Source organism: Acartia tonsa, chromosome 9 (assembly GCF_053477335.1).
Source record: "Acartia tonsa isolate MP-2025a chromosome 9, ASM5347733v1, whole genome shotgun sequence".
Taxonomy (NCBI): Eukaryota; Metazoa; Arthropoda; class Copepoda; order Calanoida; family Acartiidae; genus Acartia; species Acartia tonsa.
The window spans coordinates 7,947,595-7,972,805 of NC_137268.1; the positions used below are offsets into that span (position 1 = coordinate 7,947,595).

Below are 25,211 nucleotides of genomic sequence, written 5' to 3' on the forward strand. Positions count from 1 at the left end.
GATGTTAAATTAACTGGGGTAACAACGGATATTAAGGAGCTTAGGAAAGTGGCTAAGGACCTGCCCAAGGATGGGAATCTGGACTCTTATATTAAGGACAGGATTGAACATGTTCAAGTGTTGGAAACCATGGGTTTGGCGGGTGGAAGTATGGACGATACATTGGATATTAGCTATGGAGAGCATGTTTCAACCTCTCACTTAATAGAGGGGGCGGGTAGAATGGACAAGTCCAAAATAACGGCACCTGGCGAGTTAAAAAATAGTATGTTTGACTTTTGGGGCCCCGACAACAATACAAATTGGGTGAATTGTTATGAGAAACATTTTTCGAATTTTGAACAAGCATTGATCGCTGAAATCCCTGTCATCCCTGACAGATACACTTATTTTGAAAGTTTGAGTATTTCTCTTAATAGGAGTACTAGGGAGGGGGGTGCGATCGATTCCGCACAGGATGTAACTCGTAGAATTGAGCGCCAACTTAAGTGGAATGATAATTTTAACAACTTTTCACCTGATTGGGATGTTAGGGTTAATTTTGAGGATTATTTCACTATACTATGGAGGGGCGCTGAGGAAAATTTGGTTGATGATCCTAGTATTATCAAAAAAGTACTTTACAAAAAAGTCATGAAGGCCAAGCCAGATATGGTGGGGTTAATAGCTACTCCTGAACGCTTCGCTTCGGCGTCGGCCTTTAAATATTACCTTCAGTTGCGACGCATATTAAGTCCCTATGCCGACGGTGAAACCGCAGCAAAGTTGTTTTACACTGTAAAGCAAAATGATGGCCAACCCTTGGATTTGTATTTCACTAAAAAGCTTAAGGCATATAAAAATATGCATCCAAGTTCGGTCAATGCAAGACAATGGAGAGAGTTTTATGATAATGTGGCAAGGGGCTTAAAACACAAAGAGCTAGCCAGGGACATGTCTAAGTATGGGGAGAGCATAAAGAATCCAGAAAACTATGGGGATTACTTGAACTATATGGTAAAGAGAGGGGCCCATTACATCTCTTGGGCTAACAATGGGCAGGGGGAAACCGAGAATATAGATTCTTGCTTTACTACGGCCACCAAGGATGAACTAGAATGTAAGAAAGAGAGTAAGAATGACAAAATTGTCATTAACGAGGTCAAAAACGGGGAAATAAATAGGGATGAAAGTGGCATTGTCCAAAATGACCCACATTCGGAAGGACAACTTGCAGAATTTATAGATAGCACAGATCCTATAACTGGGGAGCAATTGTTGAATGTGATCGCAGCCTTGAATACGAGAATGAAAAAGAACTTTATTTGTTGGTGGTGTAATAAAGATGGCCATGCAGCAAATGAATGTTTTATAAAAAGGGATGGTAAACCACCCCTACCAAATTCTCGTTTTGGGAAAATGAACAAAAACAAGGAAAACAAGGGGGCAGCAACTAGATTTCAACCCTCATCCCGGCCAATTTCGGATCAATTTGCTCGACAAGTAAATCAGGTGGAAGCTAAAAGCGGCGGGGATGATAAATTGACGCGGGAAATCGAATATTTAATAGCCGCGGGAATGGAAGCAAATCAAAATCATACGCCTATTTAAACACATAAAAGTTAACACAATATTATTATTGTAGATCTATATTGATGTGGATATGCAAAAATATTATTGTGCACAAATGTGTTTAAAAGGGTTATGTCTAAAATTGGGGGAATTATAAACACATTTTGTTCAAGTTTGATTGGGGTTATGTCGACACAAAGAAAAATATTTTCGTTAAAGTACATTAATAAATTATCTAGCTATTATATATAAAATGATAGTAGCGCCTTTTATTATTTATATTGAAATTAGATAAGTTGGGGTTGATTTCTAAAACAAAAATTAATATTGTTTTGACTAGCTTGCAATATTATATCCATTATTAGGATTATAATGGATTATCTTTGCATAACACACTAGGGTGTTTCATAAATAAAATTAGGGTTACTTTACAATCAGAACTAATGTTCTTTTGAAACGTTTGCAAATAAAACTGTTTTGCTGAGTCAAAAAACATTTTGGGGTTATTTTTTATAAACAAAATACAAATTTTTTTATACGGTTGTACTGTAAAATCTTCCTAATAGGTTGTTTTGAAACGTTGGCAAATATTTATCTCTGGTGAGTAATTAATAGCCCGGGTTGCAAAACAAAGGGGAAGTTTGCAAAAATATAAGCTGTCAAAACAAAATCTTGGCACTAGCAAAATGGGGCAAAAGAAGGGGTGGGATAATAGGACGCACTTGCCTGCGGGGCCATTAAAACAGCTTAATGGGCTTCTAAAGGGTCCAAATCTTCTCCGTGACGCGTCGGAGAAAAGAGAAGGGGGGAAGTTAAGATTGTTGTTTTTCATTGGGGGTAAACACAACAACAACACATTTTTAGCAAAGCCAAAAAGACATTGCTTGAAAGCACAGTCTATTTTTGGCTTTTACTCTGATTGGTTATAAAAACAAAAAATCAAAGTGAGTATTTTGATATTAATTGGTTACACATCTATTGTTACATATATGTATTATTGTAGTGTATATTTTATTTTAAAGTGAAGTCAAGTAAGTAAAACCTAAGTATATGGGGTAGACGGGGGAAATCATGGCTTATTCTAGCATACATTTTAACAATGAGAGGGGGGGGAAGTTGTTTTCCGCTAATTGTATATACGATAGCGGAAACAACTACCATTCGTTAATTAGTAAAGAATTGTTGGAAGAAAATAATATAAATTATTGGCCTCTAGAAGCACAAGCTTTAAATGTTAACTTGGAACCAGTTAGAATCATTGGGAGGGTGCAACTTAGGTTCACATTGGATAAATCTAAAAGTTCGTTTGTAGAAACATTTTATGTACCTTCTGTTACTAGTAAAGTGGTAAATTTAGGTCTACGTTTCTTGCAAAACAATAAAATAAATTTACTATTTGATACTAATGAAATCCAAATAGAGGGTGTTCACTTTAAACTGCCGCCGTACGAAGCGGGGGGGGAAATTTGTGCAGAAGTTAGTAAAATTCCTAAATTAAAAGAATTAATACAAAACATTGATGTACGGGTACCGGGGATTAAGAATCACCAAAAATCATCAATGCGAACAGTAGGGGGGCAAAAATTTAACCTAACACTATGTCAGGGGGCAAACATAGTACCGGGGGGGGCAACGCTCCTAGTAAAAGCGCCATCTGCAAAATTTCACTCTCGGGAATGGTATGTCGGTCCGAACACAAATAAAATATTAATTAATACAAGTCTTATGGTTTTGGAAGGGGTTTATAGGCCAAACTCTGATGGGACGTGTTTAATTAATTTAGTAAATATGAGTGGGAAAGAGGTTAAATTACAAAAAGGGATAAAAATTGCTTGTGGGTTTCAATCTTCATATGAAAAGGCACCTGAATCTAATGATATTAATTCTTTATCAACAGATGATTTATTGGAAAGAATACGTTTTCTAAAAGAAAATTTAAGGTTGGATGAAAATGAAATTCTAAAGAATGACAAAGTATTAAAGGGTAAATTACTTAAAATTTGTTTGGATAATTTTCATATATTTTCAAAAGGAGATTGGGACATTGGACATACTAATATCATGCAATTTAATATACAACTTCAACCTGGGGCAATTCCAACTAAATCTCGAGTCATACCCCTTAACCCCACCTATGAAAAAAGTCTTAGGGAACAACTTGATAATTGGCTAAAATCCGGGGTAATTAGTGAGGGAATGTCTAATTGGTCCAGCCCAATTTTTGCTGTGCGAAAAAAGGGGGTGAATGGGAACCCTGGGAAGTTAAGATTTGTTGTCGACTACCGTCTGCTTAATAACCAGACGGTAAAGACTCAATGGCCTTTACCACTAATTCAGAATAATTTAGAAAGGTTGGGGGAGGGGCGGATTTTTAGCACATTAGATTTGACACAAGCGTACCACAGTATGCCTGTAGATAAAGAAAGTCGACCGTACACAGCATTCACAGCAAATAATAAGCAATATCTTTTTAACCGCCTTCCCTTCGGATTGTCTAATGCCCCTAGCTATTTTTGCATGTTAATGCAACGGGTGATGAGCCTAAATAGGGAATTGGAAAACTTTTCTTTGAGTTACTTAGACGATATTATAATATATTCTAAGGAAATATCCCTGCATTTAAGCCACATTGAGAAGGTGTTTAAAGTTTTGGGGGTGGCAAATTTAAAACTTAATTTAAATAAATGCAATCTATTCACAGAAAAGTGTCAATATTTGGGGCATATAATATCAAAGGAAGGTACACGAATGGATGAGGGATATTTGGATACGGTAAAAAGGTGGGCCAAACCTAGGACGGGTAAAGACATGCAAAGATTTTTGGGCTTTGCAGGTTACTATCGTGAATACTTTAAAGATTATGCAAAATTATGTCACAAGCTAGATGGGTTAAGAAATAAAGATTTAATTGAATGGGACACTGAATTAAATTCAGAGTGGGATAATTTTAAAAATATGTTCAATGAAGCAATCTCAAAGTCTTACCCTCAATGGGAAAATCCTAACCCTTTTATATTTGATATCGATTATAGTAGTCATTATTATGCAGGGGTAATCTCTCAAGTTCAGGAAGGAAAAGAAAAGATTATCGGTATATCAAATAGAAAGTGTAATGGGGCAGAGGGGGGGTATCCAGCGTGGAAGGGTGAGATGGCCTGTTTAGTTTTTGTATTAAAGAAATTTTTGCACCTAGCTAGATTTCGGCCATTCGTTGTTAGGACTGACTCAATGAGTCTAACTAAATATAAGACTTGGACAAAAAACTCTTTAAATGGTGTCACACACCGCTGGATATCTTTCCTGCAATCATTTGACTTTACCATTGAACATAGGGCTGGGAAATTACATGCGAATGCAGATAATGTATCTAGAGGGAAATTCTTGTGTAAAGACCATAATATTGATGAATGCACACAGTGTATAAATAACAATACTTTAGATCCATATCTCGACACATGTCCGCTAGAGGACCAAATCTTTAATGTAGAGGGGGTGCGAGTGGGGTCAGATAAACAAGCTTGGATATTAGCTACTCAAAATGATACTGTTTTATCAAAAATAAAAAATTATATTTTGGAAGGGAAAGTATTTACCAAAGGGGAATTGGAAATTTTAAATGGAAGGGAGGAAATGTTGGTTAAATTACTACCACATTTGCAATTTGATAAAGGTATCATTATTTTCAATCAACCATTACCCAATGGTAAACATGTAAAAAGATCAGTAGCACCTTTAAGTCTATATAATGAAATATTTGAATTAGCTCATAGCGGATATGGGGGCGGACACAGGGGGGTAGTCGAAACTACACTAAAAATAAACAGCGTTTATTTTTTACCTGGGGTAAACAAACTGGTGGAAACCAGAATTAATAATTGTATCAACTGTTTGAGAAAATACAATAAATCCCCTAAACACAACAGTGTTATAACTCAGTCTGCCAGATATAATCGAGTATGGGGGTGTGTGTCTATTGATCTAATTGGCCCTTGGACAGAAGTAATGTTTCAGGGGGGGAGGGTAAAGTTTGTACTAATATTAGTATGTCTATACTCACGCTATGTTTTCGCTCACCCAATAGCTGATGCTACTACAGAAAGCACAGTAAAATGTTTGTTAGAAGAATTCATTCCTACGTATGGTTTATTTTCAGCACTCAGGTCTGACAGGGGAACAAATTTTACGTCACAAGTATTTAAAAGCGTCATGCAAAGTATGGGAGTTAAAACTATACTAATTCCGGCAAGAAACCCTAATTTAAACCCTGTTGAAAGATATAACAAAGGGATATATAATGCAATTAGATCAGATACCAGCAGCGAACCAAGGGATTGGGCAAAGAAAATTAAAATGGCAACTTTTGTAATTAATATAAGCAAGAACAAAAGGACGGGGTATTCCCCATATTTTGTAGTTTTTGGACGGCAACCTTTGTTACCTTTGAACGTATTTTCACCTGTTGAGCAACAGTTAGTGGATGAATTGGATTGTAAATCATATGTAACATTTCTTGAAAAGGTTGAGCAGATTATGTATAACATTACTGGTAAGGAGGAAATTTACCTAGAATACGAAAACAGGAACAGGGGTGCCAGGGAAATTTTGGAAGTTAATGATATCGTATACGCCTTTTTTGATATTGCAAAAGTGGGAATTTCAAGAAAATTACAAAGTTTTTATGCAGGACCGTTCATTGTTAGCCATAAATTTTCAGATGCATTATTTGAAATAACTCCAATTCATAATTGCAATGTAAAATCAAAACATGTTATTACCAGGGATAAGTTAAGAAAAATTCACTCAAGCGTCAAAGTATGTGGAGAAAAGTTGTCATTTAACGTATACCCTTTAGATCTAATCCTTCCATCGAATGAAATAATATTGTCCTATTCAAACCCTAATTTCAATGAAAGTTTAGAAATACAGGGAGCGGGGGATAAGGATTTTGTAACTATTGACAAGTTAATGGACAATTCCGACAATGAAGATATGGGAGGGGAGGATACTAGAGGGGAGGGCGTCGAGGAATCCAGTAATGATGGTGATCAGGGAGGGGATCAAGGTAGTAATCAAGGGGAATATCAGGAAGGGGAGCAAAGCCAATATCAGGGGGAGGAACAGGATGAGGTATTTTCAGGGGAAGGGCACTCTTTTGGGGGGAATGCAGATTTAACTACTATTCCTGGGGAAGCTTCTTTTTGGAATAAGGAACCTATTCAATCCTCACCTGAAAAACTTGTTTCCATACCTGAAAATAGAAAAGTTACGCTACCAGAATATGTTTACACCAATATAGTGGGAAAAAATTATGGTACTAGATCCAAAAATTTGGAGCAGCATTATGAGGTAGCACCTACAAGGCAATATACAAAGAAAAACAAAAATAAAAATAATTAATTTCATTTTTTTATTTCAGTTTGTGTCACCAGCAAGATGTCGGGGAAAAGATTTAACCAAGGTACATTTTTGTTTCTAATGTCAGTATGGCTATTCAATATTGGTTGGGCGGATGAACTAAATGTCAGTGTGCTAAATTGTACGGGGGGAAACATAACAATTAAAAAAAGTAAATGTGGGAATGGGTTATTTAATATTACTAACGATAATGTAAACGTACATATTCTGCAAAGGGCAAAAAAGTGGGTAATTCCTGGGGTGATTTGTCACATTTATGAAACACAACACTTTTATTACTGCGGGGCATATGCACATCTTCATTTAGCAAAGCCAACACAAATTAACAGACCAATATTAATATCCGCGGACGAATGCGCACAAGCTTATAAATCAGGGATAATAATTATTAGAGGGATACCCATATCAGTAAAATTAAATCAACAGGTTAAAGAATCTTTTCTAATAAATGGAACAATATATTTCAGGGATTCATGGAGGGATGGATTTAATCCCCAATGCGAGGGAAAAGGGATTTTAGTGGGCAACACTTTCGTTCCTAATTCATTTATTGATACTGAAGTAACCATTAATATTAGAACCGTTGATTTAATACAAACAGAGAATGGGTGTATTTTTAATGATATAATATTAGCCACTGACAATGAAACAAACAGGGATTGCGGGACGCCCCATCTTCATTGGGATATGAGTAGAATAATAGCATTAAATGAGACAGATACTCAAAAACGCTATTATTCGGGGTTTAGAACAATAAAAATCTTGAATGCATCTATTCTAACGCACAGTGAATGGGGAGAAGATAATATCTTATATAACAAACTTCGGGTGATTTACAATGAAAAACATTCACTAGCTGTGGAAATGGGGGATAAACAAATATTTGGGGATGTCCTACCGGGAATTTACTACTATATAACAAACGTAGAGGGTTTATATGTATGGATTACCCACAGCATAAAGGAATTTTTTCCTTTCATCCACAGGGCAGAAATAGATGCAAATTTGGAAGATAAATTTTATTTATCGTATGGGCATTATAACAACTTAATAAATGAACACAATGACTGTACCTCTGACAGTGTTATTTTATACAATCTAGTTAAAGCACACAAAATGAAAATTCAAAGAACTATGGGGGAAATAATTTTGGAACAACAATGTGTACAAGTTAGGGTTAAATTAAATATTAGCGAAAAATTGCCTTGTTTTGTCAATCATTTTGCCGTGGCAATTAATGGGTCCATTTATGGCATTGTACCAAACACTAGATTATTAGTAAATAAAGATCATCTAATAGAGGTGGATTGCAATTTTAACCCAACGTACATTTCAGTAAATCAAAATGTGTACGCCGTTAACACGGATAAAGGGATAAATTTGGTAAAAGTAACAGAGGGAAAAGTTAAATCTTATATGTTTGAAGATCTTTATGGAAAAGTAATTGATGAGCAGGCAGACCAGGGGGAAACGTCGCTAATTAGCTTAGACGTCCTTAAACTACAGGAGCTGGCCCACGACGCTATAAAATTTAAACCCAAAGTCGAGATGACATGGGTCAAGTATTATGTAAATAAAATATCCGGGTGGGTTTCAACTAAATGGCATGAAATTTTAATGTACATGGCGGGGGGTTTAGCTGCAGCATTATCAGTCTGCTTGGTTGGATCTATGATATATTTATGTTGCTGTGCTAAAATATTTAAAGTGAACAATACACAAGGGCAAGCAACAAATTAACAACTATTCTTTTATTCGTGGGAGGGAAACTAATTAGTCTTAAAATTTAAAATTAATGCATGGATAATAATTACACCTTTATTGGTGATGGACGGGGGAGGAAAGCACCATACATTAAATATATTTGAATAATTATCCTTTTAATCGTGGTAAATAAGGGGAAAGCACCATAAAACACATATATATTTGTGTTAACATGTGGTATTTGGACGGGGGGAGGAAAGCACCACTCACTAAATATATTTGAATAAAATTAATGTGTGGATAATAACTACACCTTTATTGGTTAATTATTGGATAATGATCCTTTTACTCGTGGTAAATAAGGGGAAAGCACCATAAAACACATATATATTTGTTAACATGTGGTATTTGGATGGGGGGAGGAAAGCACCACTCACTAAATATATTTGAATAAATATCCTTTTATTCGTGGGAAATAGAGGGAAAGCACCATATTCCTTTGGGTGGGAAAATAAACCATGATAAAGCACATATATTATTTGTTTATTTGTTTATTTGACTATTAATATGTGTTAATATTGTATTTGTATTGTTTGATATTGTAATTTAATTTTGCTATATTGCAGCACCCTTCGGACGTGGAGCCAGCCAGAGGAGGTTCAAAACTGAGCCCAGGGACACCACCCCTCCAGCAGCTGCCGCAGCCAACCTGGTATCCAACGACACGATGCTCGCAGTGATGATTGAGGTTAGACAGCAGGTGCACGCCATGAACACTAAGCTGGATAATTTGACCGCTGTAGCTGGGGCCAACACTGCAGCCATCAAAGTTATGCAGAAGGAGACCTTAAGGGTGGACACCACCCTTAGGGAGCACACGGGGAAAAGAGGGATCACGTTAGACCAGTGGCAACAGGAGGTCAACGCACTCCAAAATAATGTGACCTTCTGGGGCAAAAATAGTCAGAGTCAGCTCTCTGAGAACATGGATATTATTATCCATGAACTCAAAAAGCTGGCTGAAACGGTCAACTCCCATACTGATAGCGTGACCAGGGACAACCGCATTTCCAGTGTCCAAGAGTTGGGCTACATCCTACGACGAGAGTGCCAGGGCATCGTTCCAGCCACCACCGCCACCTTGGAGAATAAGCTGAAGAAGATCCAAAATTCAGTGACACTTGTACAATCAGCCCAAGACAGGTTGAGATTGAAGCTGGACCAGTTCCAAGGTTGGATGAAAAACAGGTTGTCCATAGCTGAGATTGATGTAACAGAGGATCCACCTGTCCAAGCACAGCGTAGTAACGTAGCTGAACCGTCAATTTCTGCTGCTGCCAGAGCTAGGCAAACCTCGCCACCACGCCCTTCAAGTTCAACAGTAGCCAGAGCCAAGGAGATGACTGACCGCTACCTTGTTTCCACCCGTCCACGCAGCCCCAGACCACACACCCCACCCATGACCAGCGACAGGCTCTTGTTCACCAGAGATGATTACTCTGGTGGCATGAGCAGTGATGATGAAACACTCTATGAGCCCCCATCACCCAGGTACACACCAACTTCACCCAAGTACACACCAACCTCTCCTTCCTACAAGCCTGGTGATTTTTCTGAATCCAGCGATGAAGATGTCAAGCCGCCAAGGACCGAGCCCCCCAGGAAGAAAAGGAAAGGGAACCCCAACGGGATCCGCACGAGATCAGCTGCTGCCAGCGAGGCCGCAACCTGCCAGGATCCAGCACCTGTACCTGCTCCAGATCAGCAACCAGATCCAGCTATCCTTGATGAAGTGGATGAAGAGAACGACAGCTGACTAGTTGAATCTATCGCCCACTTGGTGGCCTTAGTAGTTATCAACATTAGACTACGCCGCCAGCAACGTCGACATGGGCGCAACCGCCAAGGGGGATAACTTGATTATCATTGTGACCACAAACAGTTATACCTCTAAGCTGCTTTGTACCAAAATTAAATAAGTGAACTAAAAGTTAAAATTATGTTCTTGCGCTGCGCTATGATGAATTTTGTAATGCTTGATAATTATGCCATTTTTGATATGTTTAATGTATTAGTATGTAAGAATTAGTATGTAAGAGGGTCAAAGATTACCAGCGGTAATCAATGATTTAATTATTAGTGCCATGGTTAATATTAAGGAAAGATTCTGGGGTTTAGGTAATTATGGGTAAAGGGAATGTAATTTACATCCCCTTCTAAGTCCGGGAGAATGTAGTATAAGTTAAAGACTAGCTTTGCTCTGATCTTAATAATTAGTCTAAATAGACAGCTAAAATGGATAATGGCCAAAAAGGGTAGCTGTCAATAAAAGTATAAGCTGTGGGCTTAGGTAAAACAATGCAAAGCTAGACAACTTTAGTTGGTTTTAGAATTTAGCTTAGCTAGGTTCGCTCCCCTGTAGCTGTAGGTTTGAGTCCCTAGGTGTGGACACCACAGTTACATTATACCAACCCAGAATCATAAGTAATATATACATATATCCAGTTATTATTGAATCTACTATATTATTAATAAAGTGTTGATCAACATTAAACAAGGTGACATTAGTTATTTGTAGAAGTAGCAAATCTGCTCTATAATTCAGAAAGATCTGTCCTACGTCTATACTACAATAGCTTAAAACCACCACAGGACCAATAGGTATATACCCTGAAGAGTAGAATCCGATCGGTTCAGTGGTTACCGAGATCTTAAGGGACGGACGGACAGACAGACGGACAGACGGTCAGACGGACAGACGGACAGACGGACAGACGGACAGACATCGTTCTACTTTGTATTATAGATAAAACAATGCAATTAAAAATACATTATTGTTTCTTGTGTTTAAAAAATATCTGCTACATTGCATTGTCTTTTGTTTAGGTTTTGTTCAGGTTTTATTCAAGCTAACCCTTTAAAGCCGAAAATTATGATTCTTAAAATAAACTTATTTTTTTTATTTTAGTTTTATAAAAGTTTTTCAATTTTGCTTAGAATGTATTCGTATTATTTTTCTCATTCTAAAAGTATATATGAACACATACTTTTTATGCCTGTGAGAGGATATTTTTAATTTCAAAGTTTTGATTAATCTGAGGTTAACAAAATAGATTTTTTCAATAATTACTCAACAGAATTTTAAAAGTAAGGTGTCAAATTAAAGATCTTACTATTTTTGTTCATACTGGCAATTTTCTTCTTTTATTTTGTTGCGTTTTAGTACCTTAAAACTGACTTAATTATTTTTTTTTAAAAACTTAAATTACTTCAAAAATAAGAGGTCTACAAAGAAACCGATTGCATATCTGAATTCTATGAAAAATTTTACATCTACTACTTACTAAAAGAACCGGCTAGCTATCTTAAATAAAAAGCAAAAAAGTTGATACACCTTCTTTGGTTTAACATTGCCTGTCTGTAATGCCGTCTATAGTCATTTTTGGAAAGCTTTTTGTTTGAATCTGTTATTCTTTAATCCTCTTACTTCCATTCCAATTACTAATTTTTGGTTGAGTAAGACTCTTTTTAGTTGGATATAGGACATACGTGAATATATTGACAGGGGGAAAATTTGTCGTTCCTTAAGCTAGCAAATATGTACCTTACTTAAAGGTCAGTTCGTTCATTCATTAGATGGGTAGGGGATGGGACAAAGGGGTTGGATGGAGGGTACCATTATTTTAGCCGGCTGCGAGTTTAACTTTATCAGATGAACATGAAAATCTGGTGCAACATCCAAGTAATAATATATCGTTTTTGAAGGTTATAAACGTCTAGTCCCTATTCATCCTACATTAGCTGCGCTAATAAATATCAAATTTATTCTTGTTTTACTAAAGGTTGATGGCTTCTTGATATTAGGATCTAATTATGGCTTTTCTAAAATTATAAAATTTTCAACATAAAATTAGAGTATTAGAGTACAATATATAACATGTATACATTGTTTTGGAAAAATTAAATAAGTTAAGAAATCTCCTAAAATATTTCGAAAAAAATCATCCAATTTGTTTTTTTCTGAATATTGCAAAATCATTTCTTTAAGTTAAAGATAAAAAACAAGGATGACAACATCCATTAGTAGCGAAGCTCAAAAATTATGATTGTATATCAGGAAAAAAATACTATAAAGCAGTGCAATATAATAAATATTAAATAATAAATATTAATATTGGTAAAATAGGAAAATCATCACACCTTTAAAATCACGCCACCTTATAATCATGAAAACTTTAAAATCTAGGAATCGATCTAGCACCGCAATTAATAGACAAATCTTAATGAAACTTGATGGAAATATGTAGAACATGAGCATACTCAATCCCTGATAATTTCAACCGTCAATCTTGAATAGGAATTGAAAAAACCATGAAAACCTAAATAATCTAGGAATCGATCTAGCACCCCAATTATTAAAAAATATTAATAAAACTTGGTGAAAATATGTAGAATATAAAATTAATTAATCCCTGAAAATTTCAGCCCTTTATCTTGAAAAGGAGTTGAGAAAATCACGAAAACTTAAAAATCTAGGAATCGATAGCACCCCAAATAACAAACAGACAGACAAAACAATGTATATATTATTAGATAGGCATATATAGAGGGAATCTTCACTAAATAGGAGCCGAGAAAATCACGTTTCCTCCAATTCATTAATTACGGACGGACAGACGGACGGACAGAATGACGGACATTGTGAATTAAAGAGTAGCTTCGCTATTAATAGTAACTAGAAATAACAAACAATACAACTGTAAAATTTCAAGTAAAAAAAACATAACAATAAACAAAAACGTACAATACACAGTGCTGAGCAAGTTAAAATCATGTTCCATATGCCCTAAAAACCTATAATTTTCAACTGGAGAAGAACCGGTTTTGAACCATTAAGAAAAATTATTTAGTATGGTTAATTAATGATTTTATTAGATTGAATTTTGTGTTTCATAATCATTATTAATTTATTACATTCATTGGCTTAGAAAAAATTTCAATTCTTAATATAAATAAAATATCTATTAAAATTATTGATAAAGTCTTACAAGATAAATAACATTTTTAACAGATCTAAAAATACTAAGAAAACAGTTTTATTAAATTTATGAAATCAATTTATAAAATCATTATCCCTATAATAATCAGATCTGCAATTGTAAAACATTTTAAACTATATCTATAATACAAAGTAGCTTGATATCTGTCCGTCTGTCCGTCCCTTAAGATCTCGGTAACCACTGCACCGATTGGATTCTACTCTTCATGGAATATACCTACTGGTCCTGTGGTGGTTTTAGGCTATTTTCTTGGGGGGTGGGACACCCCCAACCCCCCAAAAAACAAAAAATCTCCCCCATTTTTTTTTGCTGAAGATTTCCTTTGTCCTTTCTTTTTGTTGAAGATTTCCTTGGTCCTTTTACGAATTTCGCTGCGCTTTAGATAGGAGGGGGCGGGGTTATATTTTCCTAGGTGGATTTCTCTTTGGAGGGAGTTCGATTTCTCCCCCAAAATAGTTACAAACCTTTCCAGAACCTATGAGAAGCTTCACTGTAAAAGAGAACAATATCAGTCCAGCGCGCGTTTAGCGAGATCCTTGGTAACAAATTGACACACATAGACAAAAAGACATCCTGCTACTTTGTACTAAACTATGTCATAAATCAGTAGGCTAAGTTACTAAAATTGTATAATTCTCTTTGATGGAAGCAACCTTTCAACTTTGTCTATATATAGAGTTGATTCTGATGAATATATTGTATGACGGGGTCTGGTGTCATGTATTTTATCGAATATCCTCTGGCAACGGCATTTCGCATTTTCGTTGAACTTACTAAAATAAATGAATATACGTGGATATAAGGGGGGGGGGGAGTTCTGACACATTTGCGTAAACCTGGTGTATAGGCTTTTTCTTTGGACTGAGAGGATAGGTTATTGGGGATAAAATCATATTATCATAATATTTTGTCTCATAAGCTGACATCTAATTCTTGAAATTTTTTTTTCATTTTTACCTGTAGAGAGATCACCTGGAGGCCTGGAGCTCCGGATCCTGGAGGCCTATCCAAAAAATCATAATCTTGGGGAAATTCATCATATAAGAATGATTTTATCCCTAATAACCTACGCAAATGTGTCAGAACTTCCCCCCCCCCTTGTTGTCAATTTAGATTACAAACAAAGATATCATTTATTGTTCTGTTCGTTCATTCAGTAGGAGTGGAGGGGATGGGTCGTAATTTTAGCCAGCTAAAGTTTCACTTAAATAGAGTACATAATAATCTGGTGTAAGGTCAAAGCAATAATAAATGCATTCTAAAATATCACATTTATTCAGAAAAAAAGATGTTTTTGACAAACTGAGATTAACTTTAATAAAACAATCGATATATTATTACTTTGATGTTGCAACAGTTTTTCATGTTCTTAGATAAGAGATTTTTTTTTATTTTTTTTAAGTCTTTTATTTACATTTTTTATTTATAATAGTTATTTCTCGCATCGTATTATAAACGGCTTTCCGCGGATATAGAAAGTACAATTATGAGATTAAAACTAGTTTTTTTAGCCCCGAGGTGCCGAAGGCGCCGGCTAAAAAAACTGGTTTTAATCTTATGATTGTACATTTCTATATTCGTAGAAAGCTGTATATAATACGATGCTAGATATAGTTTTTTCGTATGGATGAAAACCGGTTCCTATCCACCGGATTCGAATGAATACGAGAAAGTGTACTTACCATCATTAAGTATCCAGTCTGTAATAATATCAATATTATCCGCCATTTCTCTCAACAAGGACGAGTTCTTCACATACTGGTGGAGATTTGATCCCTCCCTAAATAAACATTATTTAATATGTGGTTCTCAACAATTACAAATCTAGTTTTGTATTGAAGATGCAGTAATATTTTTTATAGTTTAATCATCAATGTTCTTTCTTAAAGGAATCTAAAGGGATAAGACAATGGCCAATAAATTTATCATCCCCAATATTGATACACAAAATTAACCCTTTTATAGATTATAATTAGTGGTTAAAACGTTTGGAACTTAACTAAATGAACCAACCAATCAAAAATCAATAAAAGTCCCCAAGGTTGTTGAGCCTACGAATAAGCATTTTAGGACCTTGGGGGACTATTGTAGTAAACAGCTCAATGTCTCCTCTTTCCCTGTTTTTCATATATAAAATATTATTCATTTGTTTTTCTATTGAAATTTGAGGGGCATTTTTCATATACCAAGTTAAAAATGTCTAAGAAAACACTAAAACTATAGCTACATACGCTTATATTGATTAAATTATTTTTCTTTTTAAAATTTTGCTATTTCACTTTATTTCAATGGATATATTATTACTTGGATGTTACACCTGATTTTCAAGTTATCTAATAAAGTGAAACTAGTTGATTGCTAAAATAACGATCCCCTCCTACTGGATAAACGAACATTACAATAAATGAGTTCCTTGTTAAAATCCTAAATTGAGGACAACTTTTCCCTTGTCATGATATCCACGTATATTCTACAGTGTGTTTTTTTATGAGAACTTTTTTGAAAGCAATTTTACCCCACTTATAGTTATCAGAATTTAATGATTAATGGCTTATTTTCTTCGTTTTTTAGCGCAATTAATAGAACAACAAAAAAATATTTCAGTTTTTATTTAAAAAGTACAGTAAAATCTAAAATTCAAAACTTAGGTGTCAACATCTAAAAATAGTTTTAGCGCATTTTTCTTATGCTCAAATAATCAACCTTTTGCAAGAATGGCTGCTAAACACTTCAAAGTTGAGATATAGAGCTAAAAATGTATACAGATACTATTAGGGACATGTACTAGAACATATCAAAGTTTGAAGGTCATATCTCAACCAGGGAGGGAGTACTGGCCCCCCAAAGTCGACTACAGAAAATCCATTTTTTAAAGAAAAATGCGCTAAAACCATTTTTATATGTTGACACCTAAGTTTTGAAATTTAGATTTTACTGTACCTTTTAAATAAAAACTGAAATATTTTTTTGTTGTTCTATTAATTGCCTTAAAAAAAACAAAGAAAATAAGCCAAATCATTAAATTCTGATAACTATAAGTGGGGTAAAATTGCTTTCAAAAAAGTTCTCATAAAAAAAAACACACTGTATATCCATTATTACTAACCTTTCAATAACAACAATGCCATGTTTTTGTACAATAGTATGAACATCTTCCTCCAGCCAGAAACCAGGTACACTGAAACTCTCCAGAATATCTGCTCCACATAACAGTTTCAGCTGGATTTTACCTAGCAACAAAAATACTTGTAGCTCCCATGGATCTAAAGGGATGACAAAGGTCGAAAAATTGAAGTACATCCCCAATGATGATACACAAAATAACCACTTCTGTAGATTAAAATTAGTGGTTAAACCGTTTGGACACTTAATGAACCAACCCATCATAGTTCAATAAAAGTACCCAAAGTTGTTAAGCCAACGAATAAGAAAACGTTAATGTAAAACTTTGGGGACTAGTGTAATAAACGTCCTATTGTCCCCTCCTTTCATGTGTTGTATTATAGACAATTTTCCACGAATATTAAATAAAAATCATAAAATTAAAACCAGTTTTGTTAGCCCGGGCGGTCGACCCCTTAGGGCAACAAACTAGTTTTGATCTTATTATTTTTCATTTTTTATATCCGCGGAAAGCTGTCTATAATACGATATAATAAATAACTAATTTTTACCTGGATGATTAGCTGCAGGAGGAATCCATTCAGGTTTAGCAGAGGAATTAATCAAACTAGAATATTTCTCCAATACCTTCCGGCCTCGGGTCCAATCATTTTGCCTAAATATTTTTATTCAATAAACATAAATTTCATAAGAGGGTTCTAAACTGTAATGTAACAAGGATGACAACATCCATAAAAGCGAAGCTCTGAAACGGTAGGACAAACGGACATTAACACTTGTATAATGTCAGAACTGAATAATCAGAATGCGAATGATAAGAGTCAAAGCAAAATTTTAAGTAAATTTGTTGAAAAACTGCTTGATACAGGATAATGATTATGGACATACTTACATTTTTAGGACTTGATTATAGAGTTGCTTTGCTTATAATATTGTACTTTGTTGTCCCAGGATTCAGTATACCAAAAATCAGACCAATCGGATAATTAGGTCACATACAAATTTGTTGTTAAAAATGTAAAAAAAAATCAACATGTTTAAAATGGACGCACGAACATTCTGGTAATGATTATAGAGTTGCTACGCTATCTAACTCTTACCTAAATATTACAGGAATCACCCTGCAAAATTTGAAATCGATACGACAATTCTATTATGCCTAAATTAACGAAAAAAGCTATTTAAAAAAGTAAAAAAATCAACATGTTTAAAATGGACGTACGGACATTTTGGTAATGATTATAGAGTTGCTACGCTTTCTAAATCGTACCTAACTACTAACGAAATCACCATGCAAAATTTGAAATCAATAGGACAATTCTAACATGTATAAATTAACGAAAAAAGCTATCCGTGACGGACGGACGGACGTACGGACGGACCGACCCTAATTATAGAAAAGCTTCGCTTTTAAAAAGAGCGTGAGGCTCTTGCAGTAAAGAAAATATCTCACAAAACAATCAGATTAACTTAACACCAATTATAAAAAAAAAGCAAAAGATGGGTCCCATTTCACCAAGTAATCTTTACTAATTTTGGTTCATCTGTGTTCATTGGCTCATTTAAATGTAAGTATTTATTTAATCTTCTTTAGTGAAACATAGTCTAGGCTTGATCTGAACTATTAGTCATCCTATTATATAGCGTAGTCTGAAGCTTAAGATCTCAATAACTACCTACTAAACTAATTGGGTTCTCTATTTCAAGTAAGCTTCACAGATCCTGAGATGGTTCTACGCTATTTCATTTTAAGATTTATAACTTTTAGGGATGGCAATCCGTTAAAATTTTGGACCGTATTCGGATTCTTAAAAGAATCCGTTCCAAAAAAAAGGCAGATTCCCACGGATTCCGGATTCTTCTTTTTGGCGGATTCCGGATTCGGATTCCGTATTCTAGCAATATTTTTAAAGGCTTTTTTTAAATCAAAAAATTTAAGTGATACATATGTCCTAAAAATTAATTTTCTTGGTGTTCTCTATAATTCACTTCCAAATTTTAAAAGATATTATAAATAATGATGATAATCTTTGCCTTTAAAAAGGCAGAGTTGAAAGAAAAAACTCAAGACGCTAATTTTAGCCTACCAATTAAGAATCCGAATCCGCTATTAAAAAACGGACTCCGGATTCGGATTCAAAAATTGGCTAAAATTGGGCGGATTCCGGATTCGGATTGCCAACCCTAATAACTTTATTTCAAGCTATATTTCTAGCCTCTTTAAAGAGCCCTTAGATGCTTGGGGCGTAGCCGTTAGTTTAATACAAAAATTACCTAGTTTCCCAGTCAGACACAGTGATCCACTCACTGGTCCTAGCGGCCTCCCTTGTCATGGCCAGTCTGTGAGTAGAGGATATTAGACTTGGCTTCTGGGTCTTGTAACAGTCGTGTGTGGGAGATATCACTCCTCCAACTACTTGTATGCCTGTAAAATTTATCTATTAGCGACTTTTTTATGTATATATTAATATTTTTTTAGACCTGGGACCATAAAGGATTACCCCCTCAACTGTTTTTCTTTTTAGTAGCGAATCTACTCTATAATTCACTTTGTCCGTCAGTCCGTCCGTCAGGCTATGGAAGAAATGGGATTTACTCAGCTCCTATAAAAGATAGAATGCTGAAATTTTTTGACAACATTCCCACCATTAAGGTGCACAATTAACTATAAAACATCAATGACAGTCGGACGGCTTTTTAGCAGGTTTTAGGCTATTTTTTTATTTTCAACATTTTTCCTCATATCTTTGGTGTTTATGGTCAGATTTTCAAAATTTTTAGAGATATCAAAATTAAATTTTCCGTCGTTTGGAGAACCAACAATGACGGTCAGACTGCCTTTTTGCAGGTTTTTGGCTATTTTTATATTTTTTACATTTTCTCCCATATCTTTGGTGTTTATTGTCCGATTTTCAAAATTTTTTAAGTTAAAGATATCAAAATTAAATTTCCCGTCGTTTGAAGAAAACAACAATGACGGTCAGACTGGCTTTTTGCAGGTTTTTGGCTATTTTTATATTTTTTACATTTTTCCCCATATCTTTGGTGTTTATGAACCGATTTTCAAAATTCATTTAAAGATATCAAAATTAAATTTCCCGTCATTTGAAGAAATCAACAATGACGGTCAGACTGCCTTTTTGCAGGTTTTTGGCCAATTTTATATTTTTACATTTTCCCCCATATCTTTTGTGTTTATGGATCGATTTTCAAATTTTTTCAGTTAAAGATATCAAAATTAGATTTTCCGTCGTTTGAAGAAAACAACATTGACCGTCAGTCCCATCCACGAATTTTTGTGCTTCGCTACTTATGGATGTTGTCATCCTTGTTTAAAATTGAAAATGGAGACATGTTCCGCTAATACATATTAAAATAATATGTTTTGTGCATAGTAATGGAAAAAACCGTCTATAAACCTATCAAAACTAACCTGGTTTATTAATTTTGAAATAATCTTTGGCTAACTCAAACATTCTGAGGTGCATAACAGTTGGCGGATTAAAAGATCCACACGCCAACAGGACAATTCTTTCTCCACCACCAGCCGCCATTTTTAAATTTTAATCTGAAATTAATACATATTTATTAATATAAAATTAGATTAATTTTAAAATATGATTTTCTTGGTAAAGAAAACATTATAAGCGTATTTTATATATCACAAGATACTGTATATGGTTTTTAAAAACTTTAATTTTCGAAAATGTTCAAAATAATTTAAATCCACAAAATTTTGAATACCATTTCGGGTTTGAAAATATTTTAGAAGAAAGTTAAAGGAAAATTAGAAAAAGTAGTTATTAATCGCATCGTATTATAGACAGCCTTCCGGGGTTATTAAAATGAAAATTATAAGATAACAAATCTTTTATTGATTTTATAATTATTTTAAGATTCGTGAAAAATTATCTTTAATGTTAAACATGATTTTATAGTATGGCTGAGAACCAGTTCTTATCCGGCAGAAATTAATCTGATTCCAAGCCATACTGGAAAATATGTTTCTTTTTCTTACAAAACTTGATGAGAGTTTTATTTAGAATGCACCCATGACATCGTCCATCATCTTCATGTGGAGAGACATGAACTTGGCGACAAAGGCCTCGAGATGAAAGATCTGCTTGCTTCCCTTGTTCATGCGGTGCTCGTACACAGAGGCCCAGTGCACAACCTACACAATCAAAGGGTGTTTAAAAAATCAGTCGCTCACAATTTAAACCGTCTTAAGTACTTGAAATCTTGAAGATCCTTTTAATAGACACCTTAACTAGGTTTCTAACCCAATCCTTTCCAATTTAACAAAAAAAAGACATACCCATCAAACATTGGGACATGACAGACCAGTATATTTCCAGTTCTATTTGATGCCAAATAAGATAGGATTATGTTAAGGTGTCTATAGAAGGGTCTTTACAAGTCCCATCAAAAACTCTGAACATTATGGGGTCGAATCTTTCAAGTACTTAAGACATTTAAAATTGTGATCGATTATTAATTTTGATTTAAAATGTACCTATGTATATTTCAGAAAATAATAAATTATGGAAATAGTATCCTTACCTCATTCTTCATAACTCCATCGCAGTTTCTAGTCAGCTCCTTGAGAAGTTGAACAAATATGAGCCCCGCGGGGATGGTGTGGGCTAGCTAGTAGCAACTCGTACAAGCGTCCACGCACCTTACATATCACAAAACTTATTCTATAGGTAGTCACAGACAAGTGAGTCTAACCCAAAGGGATAAGACAATGGCCGATAAATTGATCTGGATTTTCATTTAAATCAAAACATGAAATTTCAGTATCAAGTAATGGAGCTTCTACATTTGACTGCTCTGTGACTGGTGCTAATGGTCAAATATGTCTCTTAAGATACGCATTACTGTAGTACTTATAAACTAACAATAAATATCTAAATATTTTATCATTTTATATAGAAATAATTTAACCAATTGCACAAAAGTATTGATGTATTGTAGGGAGCACCTTGAGAAAAAGGGAAGTAAATAGGGGGAGATTAAAAATTAAACCTAGACGTACTGTACAAATTAAAACTATGCACACTGTACAAATTAAAACTATACATACTGTACAAATTAAACCTATGCATACTGTACAAATTAAACCTATACATACTGTACAAAATCTAGGGGGGGGGGGGGAGTTTGTACAGTTATTGGAAATGAAAATTCAGTATCAAATTTTGCCCTGGCCGTTTGGGCTTGTTTTTAAAGTTATCAACCTAATTCTTTTTGTAGACTCTCTTATATGGTTGGATCTACCTGTAAAACTTTGAAAATTGAATTTAGGACTTTCCTTCTAAGGGCTAGTGGGGCAAAATCCCCCCCCCAAACACTAAAATTTTAAGTTAAGAGCTTATTTTTTAAGATATCGAGGTGATTTTTTAAATGGAAGCTTTAATTTCCTAAATGAGTTGATTGGCCATCCCACATTTCATTTTTGCACTTTACTTCTAGGGGTTTGTAAGCTTAAAACTTATACATTTTGTATTTGGGGGCGTTGTTTTACCCCAAAACCCCCTAGAAGTAAAGTGCAAAAATGAAATATGAAATATCAACTCATCTATGTAATAAAAAGTTCCATTTAAAAAATCAGCTCGATATCTTAAAAAATAAGCTCATAACTTAAATTTTAGTGTTTGGGGGGGTCTTTTGCCCCACTAGCCCCTAGAAGGAAAGTCCCAAAATTCAATTTTCAAAGTTTTACAGGTAGATCCAATCATATAAGAGAGTCTACAAAAAGAATTAGGTTGATAACTATAAAAACAAGCCCAAACCGTCAGGGCAAAATTTGATACTAAATTTTCATTTCCTATAACTGTACAAACTCCTCCCCCCCCCTTAATTGTAAATAAAAATTAATATGAATTAATCTAGATGTGTATTTGCCAGTGTTTGATGTATTTATGACATATAATTGAAAAAGTATGAATGTGTAAATGCCAGTGTCAGATGTGTTTTTGACATATGTATAAAAATATTGGATGTATTTTTTACCAGTGTTGGATGTATTTATAGCATGAGCAAAAGGAAGAAAATCATTATGCCAAAAATACATCAACTGTAAATTTGCTGGATGTGTAAGTGCTATAGCCCCTGATATACATCACCAATTAAATTACACAATTTAGCCATTCTTTAGAAAATAATTAGTGTTTGAAACTTTTTGGCGCTCAACTTAATGAACCGACCAATCAAAATTTAACAAGGATGACAACATCCATAAGTAGTGAAGCACAAAAAATCATGGATGGGAATGTGTACAAGTAGATTTAAAGTGTATTTTTTAAATTCAAAAATAGATTTATCAGAGAAAATGAACACGAAACCTTGTTTTATTTTATATGATGACGACAGTCAAAGTAAATTACATAAATGATGCTCATAACAATGGGAAAAATATTTTGATACTGATATCCCAAAAAAAAGTTTGAAAATCGGACCAAAAACACCAAAGATATGGGGAAATGTGTAAAATAGCCAAAAACATGCTAAAAGGCAGTCTGATCGCCATGTTTTTTTTTAAGACAGGAAATTTAATTTTGATATCTATAACTGAAAAAATTATGAAAATCGGACCATAAACACCAAAGATATGGAGAAATATGTGAAAAATATAAAAATAGCCTAAAACCTGCAAAAAGGCAGTCGGACCGTAACTGTTGTTTTCTTTAATCGACGGGAAATTTAATTTAGATATCTAGAACTGAAAAAAATTTGAAAATCGGACCATAAACACCAAAGATATGGAGAAAATTGTAAAAAAAATAAAAATAGCCTAAAACCTGCAAAAAGGCAGTCAGACCGTCATTGTTGTTTTCTTTAATCGACAGGAAAATTTATTTAGATATCTATAACTGAAAAAAAATTGAAAATCGGACCATAAACACCAAAGATATGGAGAAAAGTGTAAAAAGTATAAAAATAGCCTAAAACCTGCTAAAGAGCGTTCTGGCCGCCATTGATGTTTTATGGTTAATTGTGCTCCTTAATGATGGGAATGTTGTCAATTTTCAGCCTTCTACCTTTTTTAGGAGCTGAGAAAATCACGTTTCCCCCAATTCATTAATTACGGACAGACGGACGGACGGACATTGTGAATTATAGAGTATCTTCGCTACTAAAAAAAGTAAACTAGAATACAATATATAAACTTGACTAAAATCTCATAGTATAAGAACAATTTTACGCGGCAAAGCGAGGAGGTCAAGTAATTAGCCTAAATCCACCCAAGACATTAATAAAGCTTTCTTGAAATGTACAACAAACTCGGATAAGCAATTTCTATCAAGAGTCTTTAGCTTCAGAAAAAAAAAACTACTTTATAGCCTCTAGGGGGAGGGTGGTAGAGGTAAAGTAATAGCTTAATACCACCAATAGACATTTATAACGCTTATGTAAAAAGTACATTTTCAGATCTAACTCGTTTTAATTATAATAATCGCTGAAAGCTGACTATAATGTGACAAGATAAATAACTTTACATTTAAATTTTAAAACTTTTCATATTTTAAAACATTTTTCTATGAATTTCTTTTTTTTGGGTATAATTAGAGAAATCCATCATTTAAAAAAATCAATCAGTTATATATCAAAATCTGTTTCTACAAATAAGCAAAAAAATAAAGATAAATCAATTTCAGACATGCAGACAAACGGACATTAAAAGATATAAAAGTGATACTAAGCTAATAGTATTATTCCTTATCGTACTGGGATTCATTTGTGCAAGTTGATATTAATAAATATCAACATGCTTTAAACTGACGCATGCACATTTGCAATTATAACAATTATAAGTTTGCTACGCTTTCCAGATTAAACCGATTAGCTACAGGAATCATCATTCAAGATTTTAAATTGAAAGGAAGAACATAGCATCTTTTGCTCCTCAGTTGCTTTTAGCATTTTTAAGTAAACATTAATAGTCATCATAGCATCGTTTTATAGATAGCTTTCCGTGGAAAGGAAAATGATTAATTATAAGATTGATTCCGGTTTTGTTAGTCCGAGTGAAGGTTTAGTTAACAAAACTTATATCAATATTTTTTCTTTTAATTACTCGTAGAAAATTATCTATTTTACGATGCTACACATGATTTTTCAGTATGGCTGAGATTCGGTTCTTTTCCAGTGGATATTAATCGGTTTTGAAGCCATACTGAAAAAGATTAGCAGGTGGTTTGAACATTCCAAAAAAATAATCTCAACTATTTTATTATTTTTAGCAGATGCCTTCTTCAAATATTAAAACAATCAGTTCAACCATTTCTAAAAGCGAAGTTTCTCTACATGAAGCTTTGATTGTCATTCAGACTTAATCCAAAAACAGACATT

General features: G+C 34.2%; 1 protein-coding gene across 2 annotated transcripts; it reads right to left on the reverse strand.

Annotated features, from left to right (window-relative positions):
• Positions 1-14,115: 14,115 nt before the first annotated feature.
• Positions 14,116-20,443, reverse strand: LOC145328126 (nicotinamide-nucleotide adenylyltransferase-like). 2 transcript variants are annotated; one of them, XM_080171703.1, is made up of 6 exons: positions 20,287-20,443; positions 19,128-19,278; positions 17,405-17,508; positions 16,837-16,960; positions 15,413-15,510; positions 14,116-14,503 (listed from the first exon to the last, which is right to left on the reverse strand). In XM_080171703.1, the coding sequence occupies exons 1-6, from the start codon at positions 20,405-20,407 to the stop codon at positions 14,397-14,399; spliced, it is 705 nt and encodes a 234-aa protein (XP_080027829.1). In that variant the 5' UTR covers positions 20,408-20,443; the 3' UTR covers positions 14,116-14,396. The 2 variants fall into 2 exon arrangements, with proteins under 2 accessions (XP_080027829.1, XP_080027830.1); XM_080171704.1 differs by lacking the exon at positions 14,116-14,503 and adding an exon at positions 14,908-14,933.
• Between the last annotated feature and the right edge of the window lie 4,768 nt (positions 20,444-25,211).